Source organism: Tenrec ecaudatus, chromosome 1, assembly GCF_050624435.1.
Source record: "Tenrec ecaudatus isolate mTenEca1 chromosome 1, mTenEca1.hap1, whole genome shotgun sequence".
NCBI classification, from domain to species: Eukaryota; Metazoa; Chordata; class Mammalia; order Afrosoricida; family Tenrecidae; genus Tenrec; species Tenrec ecaudatus.
The window spans coordinates 104,314,400-104,341,821 of NC_134530.1; the positions used below are offsets into that span (position 1 = coordinate 104,314,400).

Here is a 27,422-nt window from a genome sequence, read left to right on the forward strand (position 1 = left end):
GGTCGGGGAACGGAGCGGCTCTCACTCCCCTGCCCTGCACTTGGAGATCCACCTGTAGCCCGTTCCCGGGCCCGGTCGCCCCGCGCGGGGCCCGCCGCTCAGTAGCCCGCGTTCGGCCCCGGGAGGAGAACTTCCGCTAGTTGAAGGCTTTCTGGTGAAACGCTCGGCGTCCGCGAGGACCGGGCCTTCAAGAAACTGTGTGCTTCGGAGGCTGAGGGAGGCGAAGACTCAGAAACGCTGAGGTTTGGGGCGCTCCAACTCGGGGGTCCCCCAGTCCCTGCCCATGGGCTAGAATTTTCCTAAACGCTGGCGGAAAGCCCAGCCAGGCTGCGCTTTCGTTCAAGAACAAAACGCCACCAAAGCCTTGGACACACTTGAGTAACGCGCGTCGTTGCTTTAAAACAGTTGGACCGAGCTTGGGTGAGTTTTTTTTTTATAATAGCACAAATTAAATTCAGCTGGATATTTTCCATTATTCGACCAGCTTTTTACGCTGGTTAAAAATAATCCTTTAGTAGCTCAAATGTTGACTTACTGAGCAATAAGTGGCAATTTACACCTTAAAGAAACGAGTGCAAATCACTCGCGGCTCTAATTGCTGTAAGTTTACGAAAGAGCTGCTAGCTCGGTTTAATCTGAAGCATTTTCATTCAAATTGTCATCGGAACAAACACCAGGCTCCTTAAATCCCGCTGTAATTAGCTTTCAAGTATCCTATTAAGCCTCTTCACCTTTTAAAAGTCCCCTTTTTAAAATACACGTATATGTCTTGCTCTTTTAATTGAGGTTATTAGCGAAATCAAGTTTCTTCGCCCACCCCCTCCTCAGCCCTCTTTTCTTCTCGCCCGCCCCACCCCCTCGCGCACCCTCTTTCGCCGGGTGATGCCCGCTCCGCCGTGATTGACGTCTAGGAAGAAAACGCTTTGTGCCGGGATGATGGTTATTAACTTGGTACCCCGGGCGCCGGGGGCTGGCGCGGGAGCCGGGGTGGTTGGGGAGCCTCGGGGGCTGGAGCCCCGGGAGCGCCGCCGCGCGCCGGGCTAGTGTTGGGCGCGCGGGTGGCCGCCTGGCCGCGCGTTCCGACTGCGCCCGGCCGCCCGTCTGCCCGGCGGCCGCCGAGGGAGGCTGCGCGTCCGCGGCGCCCTGACGGCTGCACGCGCGGCGCGGCGCGCCGGGGCTTCATTAACCCGCCCCGGGGCCGCGGGGCCGGCCGCGCGGCGCGCCCTGAGTCTCTGCCCTCTGCTCTCTCCCGCCCGCCCGCCCGCCCGCAGCGCCCGGGGCTCATGTCGGAGGAGTGCGGGCGCAAGGCAGCCCTGGCGCCCGGGAGGACTCGGAAGGGCGCCGGGGACGGGGGACTGGTGAGTAGGGAGGGGCCCTGGGGCGCAGAGCCGAGGGCCAGGGCTCCGGGGGCGCGGGCGGAGGGCGGGATGGGAGCCCGGAGGGAGGAGGGCCCGGGGCGGGGCCGGAGCGGCGGGGCGGGCAGAGGAGCGGAGCTGGACGGCGCGGCGGGCAGGGCCGGGCCGGGCGGCCCTCGAGGTCTTGGGGGTCAGGGGTCGGCGGCGCAGAGCCTGGACCCGCGGGAGGGAGCCTGGAGGAGCAGGGGGGCGCCCGCGGGGGCGGGGGGCTGCGGAGGGAAAGAGGTCTGAACCCGCCTGCGACCGCTTCGTGTGGCCTCCTGCAGGTGAGCCCGGAGGGAGCGGGGGACGAGGACTCGAGCTCCTCCTCGGCCCCGCTGTCCCCGTCGTCGTCGCCCCGGTCCATGGCCTCGGGCTCCGGCTGCCCCCCCGGCAAGTGTGTGTGCCACAGCTGCGGCCTGGAGATCGTGGACAAATACCTTCTCAAGGTAGGGCGGGCCCGCGGGCGAGCGGGCGAGGCCAAGAGTTTCTTTTTTGTCTCTTTCCACGCGAGTTCTGGCGCCTGCCAACTGCCCTGCCCAGGGCAACCCGCGAGGTGGGAACGCTGGGAGAAGCAATTCTGCAGACCTCCCTTCCGCATGCACCGCACCCTCCGTGTAGCCCACGCACCTTGTTCTCTTGTGCTTATTTCTGGGGCATGTGCGTTGGATTCAGGCACTGGCAGGGAAACGGAAGTCGGAAAGACATTCCTGCTTTCCAAAACAAGGATTATTTATTAAAGCCGTTGCTTCGCCGCACTATTCCACCCACCCACAATAGTACCCAAGCTCCTGCTTGCTTCTAAAAGCTCCAGGTGGTGTGTTAGGTTTAACTGATCTCCCCTTGCGGGCTCTTCTTTGGCCAGAGCACTATCAAGTGCCTTAAAATACTTTCTCTGGTTATTTGCTAAAATCATAGGCGTATTCCTGTTTACAAGGAGGCTTGGTGGCCCTGTAAGTTAAGTGTTGTGCTGTTATCTTCAAAGTCTGCAGTTCACACCCACCAGCTGCCCTCTGGGGGAAAGATGAGGCTGTGGAGCCCTTGAAGACTTACAATCCCAGAACCCCTAGGGATCCCTTCTCTTTCCTGTGAGGTCCTTAGGAGTTGGAATGGACTCCCTGGCAGTGAGTGGATTTTGGTATATGCGCAGTTTTGAGGCTCCTCTGAAAGTGAAAGTTTATGGGGTTACATTCAATTTAACAAACACACCAAAAAAGCCGTCCTGCTCATCTTAAGGTTTAATACATCACCACTAAAATGCTCTTTTTAAAGGTCATCTTCAAAGCAAAAACATTGTTGTGGGACATAGCTGACCGGTAGGTTAGAAGCCCACCTCACTCTACCCAGACCTAGGGTCGCCAGCCCCTAATTTCACAATGGCACCACCAGGGATCCTGTTGTCATCTGCAGTGCTGGGGAACTAAGAGACATTAAGGTGAAGTTGGAGGGGGTGGGGATGTGGAAGCTTGAGATGAAGTGCTTCAAGTGGCTTGAGATTTGACTGTTTTACGTTTCCCATAAAATATCCTGGAGGAGTTTAGGAAGAGAAATTCTTAGGGCACAGTTACTCATGTCATTGTAGTCAGGACCATGCTCTCATATGTCTTAAACCTAATGTGGGGGTTTTCAACTTCAGCCAGTTCTTGAAAACCACCATTTAAAATAATTATCTCTTGGACATCGAAATTCGTAGCAAGCCAGTTTACTCTCTATGCCCCTGCACTCAGATTTTCAAGATGTGTTATGTAGAGTGTTGAGTTTCCAACAGGAAGTTGAGTTCCTGTAAGTTTCTATCTGAAAGTATAAGGCAAATGCTTTCCGTATAACATTGAAATGTCTGTACAGATATAGCCCAGATAAACCTCTGAAAGAAGTGTTAATAAAAACATTAGACATGGTTTAGTTAATTAATTCTGAAAAATTATCAAGTTAATGACTTTCTCTTTAAATTTTCATTCTTAAGATTTCATCTTCAGTGTTTATAGATCTGAACTTTTTGGATCTTTTAAAACTATTTTTTAGATCTATGCTAGCTTCTTGATTTTGGGGCACACCCTCGGTCATTCGTTTAGTCTCTGAAGAATTATTCTAATGGATCTACAAAGCAGGAAGGCTAAAAAAGGTTATGACTAAATGACTCAACACTTCCTCTGAAATGGATAATGTAGTTTCTAGTGTTCATTTTTTGATATTAAATATTCCATATATGTTTATATTTTATAAAATATGTGAGCTATATGAAATCTTCTTTGTAACAGTACTGGCATGTTTCCCTAAACCCCTGTACATACAATCTTAATCGACCATCTCTTATACATACTAGTGTCTTAGTTCTTATTAGAGTTTGACATATGATTGCATAGGAACTCTAAATTGGTAGTTGTTTTTTTAATATTCTTCCAGATATGTTTAAATTCAACTTTAGTCACTGGTTTAAAAAATGTTTGACCTAGAATCAATATTATATTTGATGATCTATTCATATAGGCAATAAAATGGAGTTAGAATGAAAAAGTATGAGATGAATTAGACATAATTACCACACCCTCAATATTCCAGTGCACTGCTGTTTGTTCTTTTTTGTTTTGTTTTTCTGGCTGGGTCCTAGTCAGATACTTAGGCTTATACTTAATGAGTCAATATCAATTATTAGGGAGGTTGATGCCATCCAGGATCTTCACTTTTCACCACACTTTTCTCCTTGCCAGAGACAAAGGGACACTTGTGTGTGTGTGTGTGTGCAAAATATACTTTGAGGAAAGATGGCAAACCAGACATTAGGTCTGACTTGCGCAGACAGCTAGAGAGATGACATGACTCTTCCCTGAAGCCTGAATCTGACCCTGCTGGAAAGAAACCATATAACTTAGATAAAAATGCAGAAGGTCCTAAAAAGTGGAATCTTTAAAAAAAAAAACCTGAGATTTAAAACATTATTACAATCAGGCTCTTCAGAAAAATAGAACAAAATAGATTATTTCCAAAACAAGCATTTTCATATGTTCAATATTTTTCTAGTTTTCTCAGAGTGAAAAAATGTATTTCTTTTCTCTCTTCTATAAGTGAGCGTGTAACACTTTGACTAAAACATAAAAACTTAGAAGTTTATATTAGTACTATGAGCACATCTATAATTAGGATAGAAAATGAAACTTTTTTTCCAGCTTCTGCAAGTAACCTTTATATTTCAAACCACAGAAAAACTTGTGGAGAGTAGTAATGGTAATGAGAATCCTTGAGGAGTTATTCTTTCTATGTAATAGTGTAACAGAGACCATATTTTACAATCCTTGTTTTTCTAGTTTGAACATATGTTTAATTTGTAGAGTGTAACAAGTGTTTTTGCATCGTTGATGTGCCACATAATTTAGTTGGATACAAATCTAGTTGGCAGTTCTTGCAGCAAAAGCACCTGTGTTGTAGGCCAGTTCACTGTAAGTCGCACCTTCATTCTTAAAGGCTTGAGTTGTACTTTCAGTACAGAAGCACTAATTTAAGGTGAGGGCAATTATTGCTTTGCTCCATGATTTGTTCTTATTTAGAAAGTATAAATCACTGTGATTTATCAAACACCATTTTGTACCTTACTACTGGATATAAACAGACAATAATGGTTGGATACCTCTTTTAAATCATTTATAATTAAGTTTCCCTCCCTCCTCCCCCACACCAGCACCCCTAATCAGCTTAAATAATACTTGACTCCTTTGAAGATGCCTCTGTTTCTGTGCAGTTATTTAGTGTTACATGGCACCAGGGTTTCTCCCATTTTTATAATTTACCCTAGGAATTTTTAATTCATGAGGGAAATGGTTGCATGGCTTTTATAAGGGTAAGAGTTCCTGTTACAAAGCTGCCTCTCCACCCTTTTCACTCTCTCTCAACTTTGGCTACAGTTTACAGCAGGATTGCCAAGAAAAAGACTGAGAAGGTGTGTGGCTTCCCTGCCTTAGCATTGTGCAAAGCATTTGGTGAAAGAGAGAAAGAAAGGAAAACCCTGTATATGGGATCCATATTTCCCTAGCTTCATGGAGGTTCCGTTTAAGAAGAGAATAAATAATCCAAATTCCTCCAAGGAATAAAAAATAAAATTGAAGTGTTGAATATGCTATTGTGATTTTGTGGTTGAGGATCTGAAAGAGAATTTATCCAGATGCATAGTATGTAAATGTGCCTTTTGGATGAAAGCATTCAGAGCCTGTGTTAAAATATTAAGGGATCAATTTTTAAATTGCTTAATCCACAAACCCAATGAATGCTGTCCATAAGTGTGGTAAGACCATGGCTTCTCACCCTTTCATAGGTGAACGACCTGTGCTGGCATGTTCGATGTCTCTCCTGCAGTGTCTGCAGAACCTCCTTAGGAAGACACACCAGCTGTTACATTAAAGACAAAGACATTTTCTGCAAACTTGATTATTTCAGGTACACTATGAAATTACTTAATCATAAAATAGACCCTCGGAGTAATTCATCCCAAAGAGGTGCAGAGAGAATTTTGTAAGTGGGCTCTCTTTTATAATTTTATTTATTGAAGTTCAGTTTTCATATATAGATTTGAAAATGAGGCTTTCATATTTCTTTGAGGTTTTTATGATAACAAAAGTAACATGTTTACCTGTAAACTTTAGGATTCTGTTTGCTAAAATTAATATGAAGTAGTATTTATATTTTGGGAATGAAAGTTCTAGGTATTTTTTTTTACAAGGGAGCATTGTTTTGTTTTGCTTTTTTGCCCTGCCTAAGTACAAAGTAGAAAATACAAGATGACTTACTGTGATAAAATCCCCTTTTTGGTAGGCCATGGTAACACGAAATAATTGAGGGGGGATATATCAAGATTTTCCTAAGCTTTTACCAACTTTCAATATTGAATTATCCCTGTTTGTACATCTGTAAAATGCCAGTGGTTTGGGGACTGAAAAACCAATGTCACGAATATACCAAGTCTAATTATTCCACCTAGAAATCTTTTTTGGTCTGTTTTTTTATCTTTGTTTTGTGAGGTTATATTTGTATCTGATTTTTAAATGTAACATATTCTCTGTGCCATAATTGTTAAAATGTGAAATTTCATGTAGGATATCATTTAGGCTTTCATGACAGCTGTCTAGAAATTGAAAACAGTCTTCCCATGACTTTTAAAAACTACTGTATATATTTTTTCTTTATTTCACTTCCAAACAAACAAAAACCACTTATTGTGAAATATATAAATTAATAAAACATAATGAAGTTTGTAAAAGTAATTCTGTTTGTTATTCTCCATTTCAAAAAATGATTTCAGAGAGTTTAGTTATTGAATTGAATAAACTTGCCAAGTTATTTTTGAAGCATTTCATTAAATCCAGAGTCCATTTTTTTGTAAAGTCACAGAATTTTATAATTACTGAAAGCATAGTTCTTGTTAATTTGTCTTACTGTTCTTTAACTATATAATAATTTGCCTCTTCTCATTTAAGATACACTAATCTTAATTTTTATAAACAGTTAAATCTTTCTGAAAGGTTTAGTTTTAAAACATTTATTAAAAATCTAGTCCTTTATAAATTTTATGTTGCTTCATATTTTGTTATATTCTGAAGTTTATTATTAGGATTCAACTTTTTAGAATAACAAAATATGTGAACTCTAAACGTGGATAGACATAAGCACATGTAATAATCTTAGTAGATCTGGGTATGTCTGGCTATGCCTGCAGCTCTAGTACGAGCATTGACTTAGACTGGGAGAGGGGAAAACAGGATTTACCATCTAGTCTGGCTTTAGGTTACGAATAATGTACATTTTAAGGTCCGTATACTTAAAGAGAGGTTTGCATTTCTCTCTTGCTGTGGGTAGCAATGCTGTCACCTCTTCAACCAAAGGAAGTAATTCTGAGCGTTCCTTCTTCAACCATTAGGGGAAAGAACTAATATCGTCCTCATTGTTGGATAATTTTAGTTTTAAATGTTTATATATGCATGTGTGTTTCTGTATCTAACATATATTTAATACTCAGCTTTAAGAAGTTATTTCTGAAATCTTGTTTTAGTTGGTTTGTTTTTGTACAGGTGTGTCTATTTTGTATCTGGAATACCTCTAAATTTATAAATATAGTCTTTGATAAAACTGGAGGGATATGAATCTCATATTCCATTTATTTTAAGAGCACACCATCCAGTCTTCCTTAGGGTAACAATGAAGATTTGCTTTTCTAAAACAACTTTTCACTGTGGCCCAGTCATGTCTTAATCACTCCCCATATTGACCTATAGAAGAAGAATCAGACCCTGCTTCATTTTCAAGTTACAAAAAATAGGTCGATCTAATGAGCACCATAATTGTTAGATAATCTTTGATGATGACTGTCTCAGTCAGCGTGAAAAGATTGGCTTCCTGTCCTTCCATTTTCCTGTAGACGGTATGGCACTCGCTGCTCGCGATGTGGGAGGCACATCCATTCTACTGACTGGGTCCGGAGGGCCAAAGGGAATGTGTATCACCTGGCGTGCTTTGCCTGTTTTTCCTGTAAACGGCAGCTTTCCACAGGAGAGGAGTTTGCTCTGGTGGAAGAGAAAGTGCTCTGCAGAGTTCATTATGACTGCATGTTGGATAATTTAAAAAGAGAAGTGGAAAATGGTGAGTCTATACTTCAAATGCCTGTAAGTCTTTAGTGAAAGCAGGAATAAAGACTCCTTTTCCCCCATGGCTACCTTAATGCATTATGTTTTTCCACGTGTAATGGTGGTAAACTTTATTACCGAGATGTGACCGTTGGTGAGGATCCCTGTCTGCATATACGTGGAAAGCTGGGCTGTGTGTATTAGCCTTATGCTCCATTCTGAGGAGCAGCCTGGAATTAGGGCTCTGCTTTTCTTTATGTGATCAGTTGTTTCCTTGTATTTATCGTTCTATGGGTGGGCTTTACATATATACGTCTAACGTGTTGCTCTTTTGACTAAACATATGAAATGTTGTTCCCATAGGATATTTGTGCTTTGTTTTAAAATTTAAATCATGGGGTTTTGCAGCCCAGAATATATATACAGTTTCACACTAAGCTGAAAAATACAAGAAACCTGTTCTCACGGACTCCACATGGACCCTTTTGAGTTATCAACATGAATCTTGTGCTTTTTAAATGCAGGTAATGGGATTAGTGTGGAAGGTGCCCTCCTCACAGAGCAAGATGCTAATCATCCAAAACCAGCAAAAAGAGCTCGGACCAGTTTTACAGCAGATCAGCTCCAGGTAGACATGAAAATTTATGATTTTGGAGGCCCCTCCTCACCACAATAAAATAATAATGAAAAAACCCCTCATCATTCTCCATCATACCTAAAAGAATTTGTTTTCTAAAAGTTAATTGTGCTTTTTGTGAACACTGATTTGATGGATGTATGGAAATATACTTACTGCCCCAAAATGTTTATCAATGATTCCAGAGTCATACTATAAACTAGTCTTTCAAGCTTTGTTTCTTGAGGTCTGTTGATATCAACATTAAAGTGGAAACAAAATGTTAATCTGTTCTGATTTCCCAATAAAATCAGTTTAACCCACGCTGTTATATTACTACATACCACTGTACAGAAGATAAGGTGTTTTGAGAATATTAAAGAAAAAAATACTGTATGTGGGCTTAGGGAACACTGATGTGTTGATGTTTTAACCAAACCATGACCAGGCTTTTAATGGGCAAACTAGTATGTTTTCTGAGTAGGAAATAATTTAATATACTTCAGCTTGAACAAGCATCTGCTGGTCGTCTCCAACAGAATTGGCCCTTTCTTGTTTTCTAAAGGGATACAGGGAATAATTTCATAATTCTGATGTTAAAAGTTAAATTTGTCTCCTGAAAAGAAAGGGATTATTTTCAGTATAGCTGCTCTAAACATAACTCTGGTTGTCATAAATCCAATTTATAGAAATTGTCAAGAAAATAGTTAAGTAATTAGTCCTTGTTTTATTTTTTACGTCTACACATATAATGATTCTTTCTGGCATTTTTTCAGATAACGAAATCACGTTTTCTAAAAGATTAATGTGGCTGAGGTATTTGTTTTATGTTAAGGTAAAGTAACATTTATTGAGCACCTACCACATACCAGGCACTGCTGGGTGCTTATACATAGTATCCATTTTAATACCGAATAGTTACACAATGTTAACAGGTAGATTAATGTAACTTTTTGAAAAACTACATTTTGTATTAGGTCTGTTGGTATTTAAGGTGATACAATAAAAGTGTTTCAAGAGAGAATTTTTACTTTAAATTTGATTAGGGATAAACCATTGACATCACACAAATATTGGGAAGTAATCTGGCAATAAATAGAGTCGATAGGTATAAAGTACAATAGGGGAATGATTGGCAGTTTAAAGATTTAGCTTTGTTTGGACCTGGTTTTTGAAGATGTTTCAGAGCATTCTAATGAAGATTATAGAAAGCCCTCAGTCAGGAGACAGGAGTGCAGGAGGAAGATCAGGCAAAGTATCTAATAGCTACAAGGAGTCTGGGTTAAAATATAATTCCTGCTATAAGTGCATTTTATGCCGATTGTCTCCATAAAGGTATTTCTATAATTATACAGTGGTGAAAACCTTGGAGGGAACTTTATTAAAATTACAATAGGAACTTTTGATACCACTTCAGGTAGATATGCGATCTCATGAAGCAAGATATTAAAGATACTAGTTAAATAAAAAGGAATTATATTTGTTGAGGTCTTTGTGTGATAAGTCATATGCCAAGTGTTTTATCTGAACGATCTCCTTTAACTCGCAACAATTTTTGACGTAGGTTAGTCCCATCCAAGAGGTTTGAGAGCTGCCATCTCAAGTCAGGGCACCAAGTGAATGAGTGCGAAGAAATCTGGATCTTGCTTCCCCAGTTCTCTAATTTCACGGTCTTCTCGTTTTGTCCGGTCTCCCCAATACATCACGTTAGAACTGAGCTTGAGAAAAACTCCACTAAGATCAGCAGCTGCTAAAACAAAGAGTAGATTCTGAATCTTGTAGATAACTTACTGTTTTTAATTGTGAACATGCACCAGATATTTGAACCTTGGATTAATGTGTGAAAATGTGATCTGAGTCATAAGTTTTAAGAAATGTTTGTCAGAATCATAGATTTTGAGAACAGAAATCAAGAAGTGATATGCTTTCAAGACATCATTTATTAAATAGTCATTAGCATCTGTTATGATGGCAACGACTGAAACAAAGAAGACAGTCCTCAAACAATGCTTCATAATTTAGATTCCTAGAGTTGCTCTAGTGCTTACAAACACTGCATATGTTTTGCCAGGCCCTTTCATAAATCAGGCAGTGTAGGTCATTGTCAAAGTGTCTTGCCTGAAAACTGAATATATTCAAGTAATACTTGATTTCAGCAAAATAATAAAATACTGTAGGTGAACACTAAATAAGTCAAGACTGTCCATGATTGGGTACATCTAAGAAGGAGAGTTAAAATGAGAGAATAAATAAAATAATTTCCCCAAATCCTCCTTTACAAATCTGAGAAGAGAGAATATTTTAAGACTCACGGGATGTGGTGGGAAAATATTCCAAATATTGTCTTCCGTTGCAGAAATGATATTTAAGATGTTTCCATGAATATTGTGGTTTCCTTACTGCAGTCGGGATGTCTTTGCTCAGTGTTACTATGTTAAGCATGCCAAAGTTAGCAAATGCTTTGATTGACTTTCAGAGCGAGTTGGTCAGCTGCTTTCATGTAGGCTCTTGACAATGCAGGTAGACCTTCTGGTCTCATCATGACAACTGTCTGCAGAAGTTCACTCATTGAGTTATAATGTCGTTTGCAGGACCCAGAAAGGAATGGAGTGGTTTCATCAGCACTAGTTAGTAACTGAGGAATAGTTCAATTTAAAGACCCCCCCCCAACATTTTTTTTTTGCTCTGTGCGTGAGACCAAACCCTAGCATGAATTAAAGGAAGATCAGTAGCACAGCTACGTTCCTTTCATTGTACCCAATTCAGGACAATGAATGTTTAGGTTTTCCTTTTATTCCTCAATGGAAAGTTGCATTACTAACTGATTTCGCTCCATTATTAAACTTGTGAATTTGAAATGCCTTGGTGAAAAGCATGCTGTTTCTGTTTCCACTATTAATGACCCTACACAAATCCCCAACCTGTTCAGTCTTTTACTTTCTGGAATGGCACACGCTCAGTTACACATGAATACAACCCGCTTCATAGCTGACATCAGAACAGCAGCACGTTGGGAGTGGGAAAGAAAGGAAAACGTGCACTTAGTGAGATTATAAACTTTCAAGCGGATCCTGATTATTTCAAAATAAAAAATCCTTAGACTGTTAACAGTGACTGTGTAGCCATGATGCCGCTGGATAGGATGCCAGGAATACCTTAATCTAAAAGAATCACGAGCGAGAATTTGGCTGAAAAAATACATGCCGTATGCACTCAAGTATAAGCCGACCTGACTATCAGCCGAGACACCTAATTTTACCACAAAACTGCGTTTAAAATGTCCTGAAAAACTCGGCTTAAACATGAGAATATACGGTAATTTGTAAACATAATAAGGCTCCTAAGGACAATACAGTTTATTTTCTCCACGCTGTCTTCACAGTTTCCTGCACGCTCTCAAAGTTTCCTCTCGCACAAACTCTTAAGTGCACACGATGTGATGGGAAAGGGAGTAGTTAACTCCTAGGGATATAAAAACTAACATGTTCCCTGTAACCTCAAAGAACTCACCTTTTGCTCTGCAGAGCTAGATTTTCAAAGTACTGTGATTTTATTACCCCGTGGCAAGTGCCCATGGAAGTCAGTATGCGAGGCTTCCGGAATGTATGGAAAATGGAACTGAAGGCTAATGGAATTTTCTCACCAACTCTTCGAAGTCCTCTTGTGTTATATGGGGAGCCTAGTGGAGAGCTCAGTTTCCCTCATGGAAAGGGGTCAAGGCCAGTGGCATTAGGGTCTTTATGTAGGTTAGCTCCCTCCCCCATCACCCCAGCCCAGCCCAGCCCAGCCCCCCGCACACATGCACACGAGGCTGTAGGTGAGCAGAGTCAGATGCAGGACTCTCTTCCCCTCATTCTATATCATCCATTCTTTACACTGTATTATACTTTCCCCCTTGATCCGTTTTCAAGAAAAAAGCTCAAGTGTCCTTGATTCTCATAATTCTCTTTCTGAGGGAGGCCAAAGCTCTTTGCTTTTAATGATACTTCCCAATCCCTACTTCCTGTGCTCTCACTTGGCTTTGCCTTATAAGTAGCAAACATTGGGATGATTATACCTTTCTCCCAGGAAATTGAGACTCAATCATTTCTTCCCCCCACGTATCAGTGTCTCACAGCATTTAGCGTAGTGTGTCATACCGAAAGATCACATCAGAATCACCTGTGATCTTTTTCAATGTACAAATTGCTTGGAAGCTGCATTGGGAATTCCTACTCAGTGGGCTGATGGCTGTCTCTGTTTAGGAACCTACATACTTCTTTTATGCAGCAAATGCTCAAGCAGCGACAGTCCTTACAATAAAGTAGAATCTGTCTGCTGAGAGGTATACTATTTGAAGGCTAATAAAGTTTATACTATGGGCTTGAATTAGGGGCCCTGAGCCTCGTTTGGTCCACGAAGGTTAGAAATATGCTTTTTATACTTTATTAAGCATTCTTATGCTAGAATTTTTTCATGAGGATAAGGATAGCAAGTAGGACTAACCCAACTTAAGCATCTCATTCATGAGTTATAAGGATGGAAGGAAGGTGAACATATTTTTAATACCATAATTGAGAGAAGCTTTTATGTAGAAGAGTGTAATTAAAAAAACAAAGCATTAGTAATCTGTGTTTAAATGTATAAAATAATGCATCTCGTCATTTATACATACCCTCTTAATATTCAAGTAATAAAGTACAGGTGTCCCTTTTGTGCTTGTTCTTCTCTTGCGTCTTCAAAATGCAGATCCTTATTTGTGGCTATTTACTGCCTGTGTTTCCTGAACTAGGTTATGCAGGCACAGTTTGCTCAGGACAACAACCCAGATGCCCAGACCCTCCAGAAACTGGCAGAAAGGACGGGCTTGAGCAGACGTGTGATACAGGTGCGTATTTTAAAGGTCACCCAACAGGAGTACTGAAAGTCCTCATTCTAGGTCTTTATGAGTATGCACTGTTTTTCTTCGTGAAGAAATATCAAAAATGAGCTTTCCATTTCCGCTTTCTGCACAGTGTAAATCTTTTATGTGGCTTTCTTGGACCCTGTGCACATACTACTTCATTCTAATCAGTCCATCAACCTCGAGATCCTTAGACTAAAAAAGTCAACTATATTTCCAAACCATGCATCATTTTTAGTGAGTGTTATTTATACCTTTATATCAGTGAGTCAGTATGTGAGTCTCTCTCTCTGTGTGGGGGGGGGGGATGACAAAGGTGATCTTAAATAATTTACATAGATGGAGTGATAATGAACAAAGTTAGGTAAGGATGAGTTAGAGTAGATTATTAGAATAGAGGATTTATATTCGAAATGATGGAAGATGAAATGGTTAGATTGTACCTTGGAAAGGCCAGTGAATACAGAATCCATTTTTACACAGGAAAAGCCATGATTTCAGAATAAAGATATAGAGACCATACATAGGCAGGACTGGAATTGGGAGGGGCTAGATAGAGGTAGACAGGTAAATTAGGCTCCCAGGCAAATAGTAATTTTTAAAAAGAGGCTTAAGGGTGGGGTGTTGATTCTAAAATTAGTTCAAGAAGTTTGGCTGCAAACTGATGGTGCGGGATGCTACAGTCAAATAAAAGAGCAACTTAAGAACAAACATTATGAATCAGGAGTTAGAGAAGGTTTATTGGAAATGGTGCCATTAATGGGAGTGTGGAAACACTGGTTTGGTAGTTGGGGAGTAACTTTTCTTTGAGCTCTGTTAATCATATCATTAATTATGGGTTGGCAGTTTGGCGTGAAAGCAGCTGTTTGAAATGAAGAAGACTTAGGCAGAGAGGGCTAAAGCTATGACATTGGATGAGAGTCTTACAAGGAGAGCATAAACAGCAAAATGTAAAGAATGAGAGAAAGCAAGGTAAGAGATGCTAGGTGACTTGGACACAGGGTAACCAGAACCGAAGAATGGGTCTGGTGCGCAAATATTGCTGAAGGGGGAGGGCATTGCTTTCAGAAGGAAGTAGCCAACTGAATCAAAATGTTAGAGCTACGGGCAGGGGTCCTCAAACTTTTTTAAACAGGGGGCCAGCTCACTCCCTTAGACTCGTTGGAGGAATGGACTGTAGTTTTAAAAAAAACCAAAACTGTGAACAAATTCCTATGCACATTTGCACATACCCTGTTTTGAAGTTAAAAAAAAACGGAGCAAAAACACCCAGTGGGCCAGAAAAATGTCTTCGACAGGCTGCATGTGGCCCACGGGCCATAGTTTGAGGACACCTGGCTTAGGGACATGGAAAATAATTAAATGATACTCCAGGCTTAAAAAACTTAAGGAACAAAAACAAGTAATCCTAACTAGCAAGATTAAATCCAGTGGGAGCCAATGGTAAACCTCTACATTGTTTCAGGTAATTCTTGAATTTGGTGGAAGGCACCAGCACAGTTGCTGTAGAATTGATTCCAACACATAGAGACTGCGTGTATGACACAGCAGAGTTCTCCATCAGAATTCCAATAGCTGATCTTCTGTAAATAGGTCTCCAGGCCTTTTCCCCAGTCCCTCTGGCTGAGCTCAGACCTCCATCCTTTAGGTTAGCAGCCAGGCTGGTTCATTTGTCCCACACAGGGATGAGTGTTTGCTCTCCACTAAGCTCACCATCACTGTTAAAACTGTCTATTCTAAGTGACGGTGGTCAGATCTGGTTGCAGTGCCACTCTTCAGAAGAGCCAGCATACCAGAGGTTTAGGTTGACTGCACTTGTGAAGAGGCTCTCTGAGGGGATGAGGCCTACCAGCTAGCACCTCAAATGTGCACGGTATTGTGTTTATTTCAAAAAGGCTAACACTTTTAAGAAAGTCAACCCAAACTGTAAAAGATTCAGAAGCCAGGTGCTGATATTAAAGGCACCAGGGATAGTTATTAGAGAAAAGAAGGCTAGAAGCTCCTCAGAGCAGGGCTGGTACATGTGGAGTTGTTGGTGTGGGGTGCTGACGGTGATTCCATGCCACAGAGTCGAACTGCCCCATAGGTTTCTTGGGCTGGAATCTGTATGGACGTTCTCCCTTTCTTCTCAGGAGCTGCTGTCGGGTTTCACGCCACCATCTTTTAGATTGACATTTGAGAGCATAACTGTTTACAGTACCAGGGATTTTATGTAGAAAGAAGTATGTTTGAGGTATGAAGGGTTGTCTTACAGAGAACAGGATCAGGACTGTGGGAAAGAATGTAGGAAAAGACAGATTTTACAGAGGGTGAAGGATTTTTCTGTACAAAAGGCTACAAGAATGTTACAGGCTACCATTGGAGGGAGGGAATTCCCTATTCCTGGAAGTGAAGCTTCCTCTTCCTGGAGCTGTAAATATTTTTTTTGTGGATCACAAATGCTTGATCCCAAACTGATTATGGGAGAGGGTGCTAGTCCAGACAGCATTTTGTTATATTCCATGGTGAAACCAAAGTATACAAAGATGGGCAATTTTATTTTAATATTCTGTACCAGGATACAATCACTGTTCATGTATCCTTTTAGAAATGTGAATTATCAGTTGTGTACCTTAGAGAACTAAAAGGTATCCTCTGTCCCCACTCTTTACTGAAAATACCATTTCATCATTTTATTATTGTATTTATTGAGAAAAGTACAGTTTGGTTTCCAATTTTTCACTTTGTCATAAATACTACAGTAAGCAACATTGTGTGTGTTCAGATATGACACTCTAGTGTACAATGGTTAATAGTTGGGGGCTAACCAAATGTCCATAGTTTGAAACTACCAGTAGTTCTGGGGGAGGAAAGGCCTACCAATATGCTGCTATAAAGATTAAAGCTTTGGAAACACTCTGGACATCGCTAGTCATACAGGTCACTATAAGTTGGAATTGACTTGATGATACACAATAACACACATATACTTACACATATGTGTGCATATATACTGTTCCTTTGTCCACTTGTTACCTTAGGATACATTTATTGAACTGGGATTCTTGAGTCAAAAAATAAAACAGTTTTATAACTTCTAATGCTTTGTAAAAAAAACTGCACTCCAGAAAGTTAATATTTATTGCAACAGTAGCTGCATATGAGAGTTGCTTTTTCTACAGCAAACAAAAATCTTGAATAATATTATCGTACAAAGTTTTCACTGTTGTTTCTTTTGTATGAGGGTTTTTTTAAGAGTTCATGGAAAATGGAAAGGAAAGATAATGGAGATTTTCCATGACCTCTTTGGAGCTCCCTACCTAGTTGACAGATGTTTAAACTCTTTTACCTTTTGGTTATTGTGAGTGTTGCTCCAGTGAACAGTGTACAAGTGTCTTTCACATTTTGTTATTTTAAAAGTTATACATCTTTAGCCTATTTTACTACTGGGTTACGTCATTCCAACTCACTGGTTTTTATTATGGATGTTTAAACTTCTTTGGATGTTTAATCCTATCATGTTAAGCCTGCATGGTTATCAATTTCTTTCATATAGAATTTTTATATTTTATATATTCTAGTTTCTTAATCTTTTCTTTAGCAGTTATTGTCTTTGTTATACAGCTATTCCATTTAGAAAGTATTACAGTGTTTCCTTAAATACTTATGACTCTAAATGCTTACATCAAAACTTTAATTATGTGGAATTGAGTTTTCATTACATATGAAATAGGAACTATTCTTGTTTTCCCTCTAGAATTAGCCATTTTCCCCTAAATCACTCACTAAGTCCTGGTATCCCAAGAATTTAAAATTTCATCTTTTTCACACACTACATTGTTTTACTTGATTATTTGTCTGGACTCTAAGGGATTTATGTTATAAATTAGTCTTGGCAAAATAGCTTCATGGTCTCTTTTCAGCATATATAGTTATGATATGGGACTTCAAAAAAATGTAAATGTGTTGTCAAAAGGAAATTTAAATACTGTATTGATTTTTAAAATAGGAAAATTAAAGTGATAAAAGTCAAGTGGACATATATTTGAATCCTGGAGCTGTGTAGCACTCAGATCAAAAGTGGTTTTTTTGTTTTTGATTTTTTTCTGCCTCCACCCATAATGTGTGGGCTCCAGCAATTTTAGCAGTAGGTTACATGATGCTGTGTTTACCAACTTCTGTTTGCTTGATTAGGTATTTTGACTGTTTATGTCACACATTCTTTGTGTTTTATTTCTGTGGTCTGGCATTCTTTTTTAATTTAATCAAAAGATGAGATTTAAAATTATGTTTAAGCTATCAGGTAGATTCCATTCACTATACAATTTATTGGAGACAACAGGAGACTTTTACAAACCCTGGGGAGGACCGTGCCGTGTGTGTGTGTGTGTGTGTGTGTGTGTGTGTGTGTGTGTGTGTGTGTGTGTGAAGTGAGACGGGGTTCTGTGGTTGTGTACTCCCTCCTTACAAACGGTAGTCTGTACGAGCGTGTCCATTTTGCTGGGTGGGTCTGATGACAGCAGCGACACCTGTTGTTCAGAGTCTGTGGACACAGGTTTCGCTAGAGATGGTGTGTAGAATTATCAATGAGCCGGACTCCCCATAGGATCAGGGAAGAGGCTGTGGCTGCCACTCCTTTTCCTTGTGGTATGCATGAGGCTCGCCCTGAAACACCCTTGTCTCCTACCTTTCAGACACCTGCTCAGGAATACACGCTCCCTCTAATTTATGAGTGGATAATGTATTGGGTTTTTTTTTGTCCTAGGCCCTTACATTTTGCCAGCCTTTTATTTCCCAGCCCAATGGACAGAGTGTGCTTTAAAATCCTTCCTTCCATCCCACTTTAATCAGTTTGTATTCCCTGTGCCACCAAATAACTACCCATCAGCTCTGGAAAAAGACCGATGCCCCGGCATATACTTGATTTTCTCCCCTGATTCCAAAACATTCTTGTCCTAAAGTCTGTAAAGTTTGTATCCTTCAATTTCCCTCTCCTCAGGACAGAGTAACTTGGAGTCATAGCAAATAAAAGGACACTGCACCTTAATTGTGAGAAACTTTCTCTTTATCTGTTGTAGTCGAGCTGCTCCATGGACTTTCAGAACTACTTTTGGGAGCAGGTCAAAGGGCATGTTTTCTGAGACACTCCTCCATGGGCTGGAATCACCAACCTTTGGCTTAGAGTTGAGTGCTTGACCATTGGCGCCACCCAGGGGCTCCAGGATTGTGTGATAGCAAGCCATTCAGATAGAGGCATGTTAGCCACTGGACGCATATGGCCAGGCTAGCCTTCCCCGCACCTGGAAGGAAAACCTCATTTGCCCTGAATATGCTTCCTTTATTTCTTTAGTATGATGGACAACCAGCTGGTTAGCACTTTATGTTTTGTGAACTGTCTCAACATTGGATGTGCTTAGATTTTATTCTACTTTGGTATTATTGTGGGTCCCCACCACCCCTTATGATAGGCTTGACCTTAATATGCATCTTTAGGGATAGCCCAAGTATTCACCAAGAGAAATTGAGCTCAGTAGGTTAAAAATGTGACTGGAATAACTGAATCAAGAGGTTCAGTAGATAGCTTTAAGTTCACAGTAGGGATTTTAGTCATTTGAGTCAGAAGTTGGAGTAAGTCCAGCAGGTGTCTAAGAATCTACTTAGTAGATTATTTAAAAGTTCTGATTAAAAGGATTCCTTACCCCCAACCCCTTCCAATTTTCCTTTTTGTCCAAATTCCCATAGTAAAACCAAGCATACTTTCCCAGGAATTCTTGACCTCTGCCCCCTCTGGAAGCAGTGGCAACCGGCTTTTCGGTAGAGATGGAGTTTTCAAGTCAACAGCAGAGTTTTTATTTACTCAACCCAAAAAAAAAAGGCCTCTGTCATTTGGACTAAGATGCTTTTTTTCTGTCTGCAGAACTTTTAAAGAATTTAGTTTTGATTTATACTGTGCATCTGCTTTGGAGTAATTGAGGTTACCTGTCATTTTAAAATTGAGTTGGTAATGTGCTTCTAAGCTGATTGATAAATTGATATGTGACATATCTGCGTTGCTTTCCCCCCTCAGGTGTGGTTTCAAAATTGTAGAGCACGCCACAAGAAACACGTCAGTCCTAACCACTCCTCCTCGGCCCCAGTCACAGCAGTCCCACCCTCCAGGCTGTCTCCACCCATACTAGAAGAAATGGCTTATTCTGCCTACGTGCCCCAGGACGGGACCATGCTAACTGCGCTGCACAGTTACATGGATGGTAGGTACCCCAGCATTTAACAGCAACCCCAAACAGATTAACTCTTAATACTAGGTTACTGATAGGATGTGCATTTCAAAATTTTGCCTCAGTAGTAGCTGAAAAGTAATGTGTGAGGATGCAATGGTGACTGCCTAAGCATATGTGTACCTGAGACAGCATGTTAAGGGAGAAGTCTCACATTGACTTCTAAGCTAAAGTACAACAAAGACTTAGCGTTTGACTTACACTTTTTTTCCCTTGTTACCTGATAAAATATTTATTTTCTTAAGATCAAAGACAATAGTCACTGTATACTCTGAACCTTCCTTGCTTTATTGAGGTTTGGTAAACTTTTTTTTGTTGAAGCAAAACACACCCACCTATAGAACAGTGCATGCCTAGTAAGTGTATAGCTGGATGCATTGGTGCACTGAACATATGCATGTAAATACTGCCTGGATGAAGAAGTAGAGCATGTTTAACATGAAGAAACCCCCTTTGAGCCCTATTGCTTCTGCCAGAGTAAGTACCCGCCATCCCCAGACAAAAGGTGTTCCAGGTACTCATTAGTACTTGGTGGGGTCTGACTTTATATTTTTATTAAACTTTTTTTGGTGGGGGTCTGATTTTTAAATGTAGACAATTAGGTGGACACATAGTTGGATTTCATTATTTTAATCATTGCCCTTTTTTTCTCAAAAAGAAACATTATTCTGATTACTAAAGCTATGTCTTAAGTGTTCCTGCTTCTAGCTTTGAAATAAATTGAACCTTAAAGAAGGGCAAATAGTCTTGTATTTTGCTTCTTTAGAAGACACAGCTTTCGAGATTCTTCTGTATTTTGTTTTCATTGTTGTATAAAATTCTGCGGTAGCAACATACCATGATTAACCCAGTTTCTGTTTGATGTATACATTATCTCCACATACGGTGTTGATGAATGTGCTGCTATGGACGTCAGCACACGTGCCTTCGGGGCATGTTCGTGTACATTTCTCTTTGGTACATATCTGGAAGTAGAACATAGGTCACATGCTCAACTGGAGTTGTTGTAGTTCGGTGCTGTCAAATGAGTCCTAGCTCCTAGCAGTCCTAGAGCCAATTGAATATGACACTGTCTACTCCGTTGCCATCATTACCACTGCTACATTCTAGTCCATTGTTACCGCCACTGTATCAATTCTTCTCATCTAAGGTCTTCCTCATTTTTACTGTCCCTGTTTTACCAAGGTACTTGTCATTTTCCAGAAACTTGGCTCTCCTCCTAAGTACCCAAGGCAAGTCTTAGCATCCTCACTTCTCAGGAGCATTTTGGCTTGTACTTCTTCCAATATAGATTTGCTCATTCTTTGGGCGGTCTATGTATATTCAATATTCTTCACCAACACCACACTTTGAAGGCATCAGTTACATATTCTTTGGTATTCCTTGTTAATTATCTAGCCTGTACATGCAAATTAAAAATACCGTGGCTTCACTCAGGTGCACTCTAGTACTCACGGTGAAATCCACGCGATTTAACACTGGAAGGGTGTTTGGCATCAGATTTGCCAACAGTAGGGCATCTTTTTATTTCCTGATTGCTGCTGTTGGGGCCTTTGATCATGGGTCCAAGTAAAATCAAGTCCTTGATAACATCACACTTTCTGTTGTATCATGATGTTACTATTAGTATAGTTGTGAAGACTTTTGTGTTTTCTTTTCATTGAGGTGTAATTAATATAGAAGACTGTAGCCTTTGTTCTTCATCAGTGTTTTCAGTATATATTGCATAGTGATTAGCCAGAAGAATATGATGATACTTCATGGTGCTTCACACAGTTGCCAACACTTGGTATAGTCTAACTTTCGCCAATTTGATGGCTGTCTAGCGCAGTTTCTCATGACAGTATTTTCACTTGAGGTGTTGAGCATTTTCACATGCATTTAAAACCTCCCTGGTGAAACACCTACTCATGTTTGTTGCTTGATGATCTATTAGCAGAGATGTCCCTTCCTTCCTTCCTTCCATACTGTATTTCTTTGAGTTGATCTATTATGCGTATGAGTAAGCATTCTGTTGGCTATATGTCAGGGTTCAAAAGCTCATGGAAAACTCCAGTATATTTATGTTAAATTTTTCCATGACAATTTGAAGCCCCTTTATATTTGTTGTCTTTTAGGAATTTTGCTGTACCCTTGACGTTAAACTTAAGTCCTCCTGAAATTGAATTTTGTGTGTGATATGAAGTAGGAAGTAAGGCATCTTTTGGTGGCTAAGATACCACTTTCAAGCTTCTCTAAATGCCATAGTTGTCATGAATTAAGTGTACAAGGAGGTACCCAAAAGCTGACATATTTTTCAAAACCATGTATTTAATTTCCCCCTCCTTTTTTTTAAACAAAAAAACCTTATCACCTTCACAATACTCTCCATTAAACTTAATATATTTATCAAATCTGTGATTCTATCCTTGGAAACATTTTTCAAACTCATCTGCTTGGATGGCTGGCATCATCTCCCTCGTATTTTCTTTGCCTTTTCTATGTCATCAAATCGCTGTTCTTTCATGTCCCCCTTCATTTGCTGAAACAAAAAGAAGTCGCATGGAGTGAAGTCAGGTGAGTTTGGTGTGTGGAGCAAGAGAGACATGCTGTTTTTTTGCCAAAAACTGGTGCACTGATATGGCTGTGTGAGCAGGTGCATTGTCATGGTGGCAAAATCAGTCCCTTGTCTGCCACAAATCAGGCCTTTTTTGTTGCACGCTGTTACACAATCTTATCAGAACCTTTAAATAGAAAGCTTGATTGACAATCTGACTTGGTGGAATTAACTCAATCTGCACTACCCCACTCACATGAAAAAAACAAATGAGCAATGTCTCAGTGATTTCACTTTACAAGCTTTTTGGAGGCGGGGTGGCGATGGCATCTTCCATTGGCTTGATTGATGTTTGCTATTGGGACTCAGGAATAGCACCATGTCTCGTCACCAGTAATGACCTTGGAAAAAGTCTGGGTTACTTTGGAGCTGTTTTTTCAAACCAAGGAATGTTTCTACTCGCTCAACTTCCTGGTTGGGCAGAACCCAAGGCACAAATTTCACAGTGACCCTTCATGTTCCAAATCTTTTGTTAAAATTCACTAAACCGAGTTCCAAGAGAGTCCAGACAACTTCCCTATCTTTTCAGTGGTCCATCATCAGTCTTCATGCACAAGTGTATGGATTTTGTGGTCATGTCATCAGTAGACATTTCATCTTTTTTGAAATGAGAAAACCATTCTTATACTTGAGTTTTCCCCATAGTGCTAACCTGGAAAACTGTTCAACATCACAACATTTTCTATGGCATTTTCACCCAGCAAGAAACAAAATTTCACAGCTGCACACTGTTCTCTTAAAAAATCAGGTTGGAGTCAAACTGCTTTTGTAAAAAAATTAACTGACCAGAGAGAACCTTCCTAGGCGACGCCACTTGGTGCACTAACTCAGAGGGAGTTGTTAGATGCTCACCTAGCGGGGAAAATGCATACTATGAGAGCTCCCCCCCAGAAGAGTTTTATCCATTTGTGTGTGTGTGTGTGTGTGTGTAGGTAGGAGGTACCCCCCTCATATGTATGTATGTGTGTGTAAATTCCTGTACCCTTGATTCTATTCTATCGGTCCATTTACTTATTATCCTTATAGAAATACCTAACTTTTAATTATACTCAATCTTAAAATTTTAATATCCAATAGTATAAGTCTTCCTAATGTTCTCATATTCCAGACAACATTGTCTATTTTTGTACATTTGCATTTCCATAAGTTTTTCCAGCCCACCAAGAAGGAAGGAAAAGAGGAAGGAAGGATATGAGAGAGGGAATGTGTGAGGAGAGAGAGAAAAAAAGTGAATGCTGAGATCTTGATGTAATCCATTGCATTAAATCTATCGATTAATTTGTATGGAAACATCATTTTGTTATTGCCTTTAATATCATGCACATAGTATTAAGGTTTTTTTTTTTACTCTTCTGAATTTTTAAAATGCTGATCTTATCTGAGTTACAGCCTCGGAAGCTTAGAGGGCAGTTCTACCTTGTCATATAGGGTCACTATGAGCCAGCATTGACTCAGTGGCAATGAGTATTTTTGAGAGGTATCTTTTCTTTTTCCATTTTACTTTTAAGTTGTAAATCATTGTTTTTTGGGATGGGGTCTCCTAGGTTGGCAGTCATTTTCTTTCAATATGTTCATTGTGACTGCACGATCTTGTGGCCACCATGACAGTGTTGTTTGGCACATGGGTAAACTACTGAACTGACTTGGTGCTGACTTTGACTTTGATCTTCTCAAAGTCAATATTTCATTTCCACCTAACGTTTCTCTTTGGTTTTGGATGTTTAGAACTTTTATAGTTTGATATCTTTTAATAGGGAAAAGTTTTAACTTTTTTCTTTTCAAATATTGTTTATTATTTCCTTGCCTTCCCAGACTGCAATCACATATAGGTTATCTTTCACCAGTATCTACCGTCTCTGAAACTCTTTTCCAGCCTTTTCTCCTCATATGCTTCAGTTTAAGTTCTTTCTTTCGACTTATCTTCTAGCTCAGGACTCTCTTTCTCTACATGTTATCTGCGGTTAAACTTGCCTACTGAGCTGTTCACTTTACTTACTGCATTCTTCAATTTTAGAATTTCTATCTTACAATTTTTTCTAATCTTTAGCCCTATCCTGAATTATTTGTCTTGTCATTGGTGTTCCTTAACTAAATTATTATTGTATTAATTATAGTTTTATCAGAGTTCATGTGTGATAATTCAGATATTAAATCTCTTGTGGGTTTGATCTATTCTCTTTAGTTGTTTCCTTCTGTTTTCTCTCAAATCATGGCCTTTTATTTGCCTGATGTGTGTATGTGTACAGGTGTATGTTTTTTATTGCCATTGTTGGGTAAGGAAAAGTAGAAATAATTTGAGGCTTTGGATGACATCTACCAGAAAGATTTAATTTTGCTCTGGTAGGAATTTCAGCTAGGGGAAGCCGAGTTGAATCCAGTCAGAGACCAACTCTCACGAGGATAACAGACTGCGGTGTTTCTCTTGAACATCCTGGATTGAGCCCTTTGCGGTCTCAGATCGAAGCCGGGGTGGTATCCCAGGGCTTCTCTTTGTAAGTGACCTCTGATGTTTTTACCCTCTGCCCAAACATCCACCACCGTCTCAACTCCTGAAAACCCTGCCAAATGTTTCAGGCTCGAAGGCACTCCTTTTTCCTTTGAAACTGGCAGGGACTCACCTTAGGGGCAAAAGTAGTCTCATTTTCTTTCCTCTTCTGGGACTTGACCTTGCAAATTTTTACCATGCTTATTGATTATTGTTGTTATTGCCTTCAAGTAGATTTTAAGATTTAAATTTTGTCTACTTTTGTGCTCTCCTGAGAAGGAGAGTTGGTTTGAAGCAGACACTTAAGTTTGGTTACGTACCATTGTCACCATGTACTTAAGGTAGCATTAAAACTTGTGTGTGTTCACATGAAAGACTACAGTGCTTTCTGAGTCAACTGGATTCTGGTAGTCTTTTGAGGGAGGAGGCAATCGGGTATTAATATAGGGGAACTTGGGGATTCATCCTGTGCATACACCGTCATGTTAAAGCTAAGAACATCTCTGTAGACCAAGCTTGTGTGTACAGTGCTGGAGTCAAGTGCAGTGAATGGGGTATGGATGGAGCACAGTAAACTGGTCGCAAACGTTTGAGGGAAACAATACTTATGGGTTCCTGTTTACTAATGCCATATTCATTGTGTTGGAGTAGTTCCTGCTCCTGCTGAAGTCCGTGGAAGGAGGAGGGTAGCAGGGTGCCCTCCGCTATGAAGAGTAAAGAAAGCAGATCACCTTGGTTTGTTTTTGTTTGTTTTAAATTTTACTGCCACTGCCCTCCAAAGCTGATCTACGAATTTCTTTCTGTTTTGTAGCTCATTCACCAACAACTCTTGGACTCCAGCCCCTGTTGCCCCATTCAATGACACAACTGCCCATAAGTCACACCTAATTCCTTTATTCAGGGATAGAGATGACTAAGGAAATAAACTTGTCATCTGTTATGTATAAAATATCATTGAAAGATTATTAATGTTAATTTTTTATTTAACACTCAAAGCATTCTCAACATCACTTTGCTGCCCAGGTATGTATCTATAGTTGGCCTGCAAGACACTTTTATTGATTCTTTTTGTTGGTTTGTTTTGTTCTTTGGTAAAATTTATGTTTACAAGAAGAAAACTAATCAAAATTTTTTTTGTATTGTCTGGAAATAGTTCACTCTAGTGTATCTGTTAATTTATTTGTCATCAGAAGAGAGCACTTTGCCTAAAAGAAAGGACTGACAAGTGTGCAAAATGTTTACAATCCTTTGTGAAATTGTAGTTTATCATTAGTTTGTACCTGTAAGTTATTGTTATAAAATATTACCTGTATTTTTTGTTATATACAACTTTATACTTTGAGGCTTGTATCTGTGAATTTGCAATTGAAATTTATTTTGCCAATGTTTTCTGAATGAACTGAATAAAGCTTCTGTTGTAGCATGCCATACAAACACATTCTTGTGTTTGTGGTTTATATGTTATGGTTGTAAATAACACTATAGTGTTTAATAAGCCTACCATTCTAAGTTTATTAAACATTTTCCATTCTTGTGAAAGTTTCAACCAAGTTGCCTTTTTTGGGGTTTTCAACAGTCAGTCAATTAAAAAAGAACAACTCTTAAGGAAAAAACAAGTCACCTTGTCTTAAATGGTGTTGTCAGTGCTGCATTTTAATAGGAAACTGACATGTAGTTGATTGCACACACTACAGAAAAACATTGATTTGGCAAATACCTCTTAAGAATAGCAAATAAAATTGATGTGAAAGAACAGCGTCCAAAATGACCCTTGGGGAATCCCAAACCAGAAATGAAACATGGGCTCTAAGAATGTGTTGCTTCACAAAAGAAAAAGGAGAACTTAGCAGTATATTGGGGCTTATGAAGATGGTCCGAGAGCAGGACCGTCTTTTTCTTCCTGGTGAACACCCTTTCGCAATTTGCTGCTAAGAGCTGAAACTTAAACTTCGGCACTTGAGCTTACGTAGCAGTGGACTGTGGACTGTTACAAAAGTGACCAATAGCGCCTTCATTAAGTTTTGAATTTAAGGTACTTGATCAATGCTCAGTTCTACCCTTTCATGTGCTAGTTACAGGGAAAAAGGTGATGGAAAAATTTTTTAAGAATCTTAGTTTAACTTAGCAGATTAACATATGGCTGAGGATTGGAAATAATAATAGAATATTTGTAATACTATTTTAGTAATCATAAATGCAACCAGAAAGCAATCACTTGGCTATAAGTAACTTACTATTTGCCTCAAGTCAGAAGCAGCAAACCCATTTTTCACTATTGCGGGGGAAAGGAGAATATTTTAATTCTTATAAAGTTTTTTAACCTGTTCCTCCAGTAAGGATCCCTTTGAACAAAAACAATGACTTTTGCCAACAGGCACTTTATCTGATCTTGTGAGATTGATGCCAATCAGTGGGTCTTCCTGTCCCAGGCATGAAGTGGTGAGGTCACCTTTACCTTTTCCAGGTGCTGAAGGAAGTTCGTGTAGTCTGGCCAAGCTCTGCACTGCTAGCAGCTTACAGCATTTCCCAGTGAGATATGACTGGCATCCTTTAACACAGGCGGTGTCTGATGTGAGCATTCATTCCC

General features: G+C 40.0%; 1 protein-coding gene across 1 annotated transcript; it reads left to right on the top strand.

Annotated features, from left to right (window-relative positions):
- Nucleotides 1–1,283: 1,283 nt before the first annotated feature.
- LHX8 (LIM homeobox 8) lies at nt 1,284–26,294 on the top strand. The gene is made up of 8 exons (XM_075540087.1): nt 1,284–1,358; nt 1,682–1,843; nt 5,698–5,819; nt 7,795–8,015; nt 8,524–8,627; nt 13,387–13,482; nt 19,544–19,727; nt 25,647–26,294. The coding sequence occupies exons 1-8, from the start codon at nt 1,284–1,286 to the stop codon at nt 25,721–25,723; spliced, it is 1,041 nt and encodes a 346-aa protein (XP_075396202.1). The 3' UTR covers nt 25,724–26,294.
- Nucleotides 26,295–27,422: the final 1,128 nt, after the last annotated feature.

Bases quoted from the DNA above. Each gene is read 5' to 3' on its own strand.
- LHX8 (XM_075540087.1), top strand. From the start codon at position 1,284: ATGTCGGAGGAGTGCGGGCGCAAGGCAGCCCTGGCGCCCGGGAGGACT. The intron at 1,359-1,681 runs GTGAGTAGGGAG...GGCCTCCTGCAG, and splicing joins GCGCCGGGGACGGGGGACTG to GTGAGCCCGGAGGGAGCGGG. The intron at 1,844-5,697 runs GTAGGGCGGGCC...ACCCTTTCATAG, and splicing joins TGGACAAATACCTTCTCAAG to GTGAACGACCTGTGCTGGCA.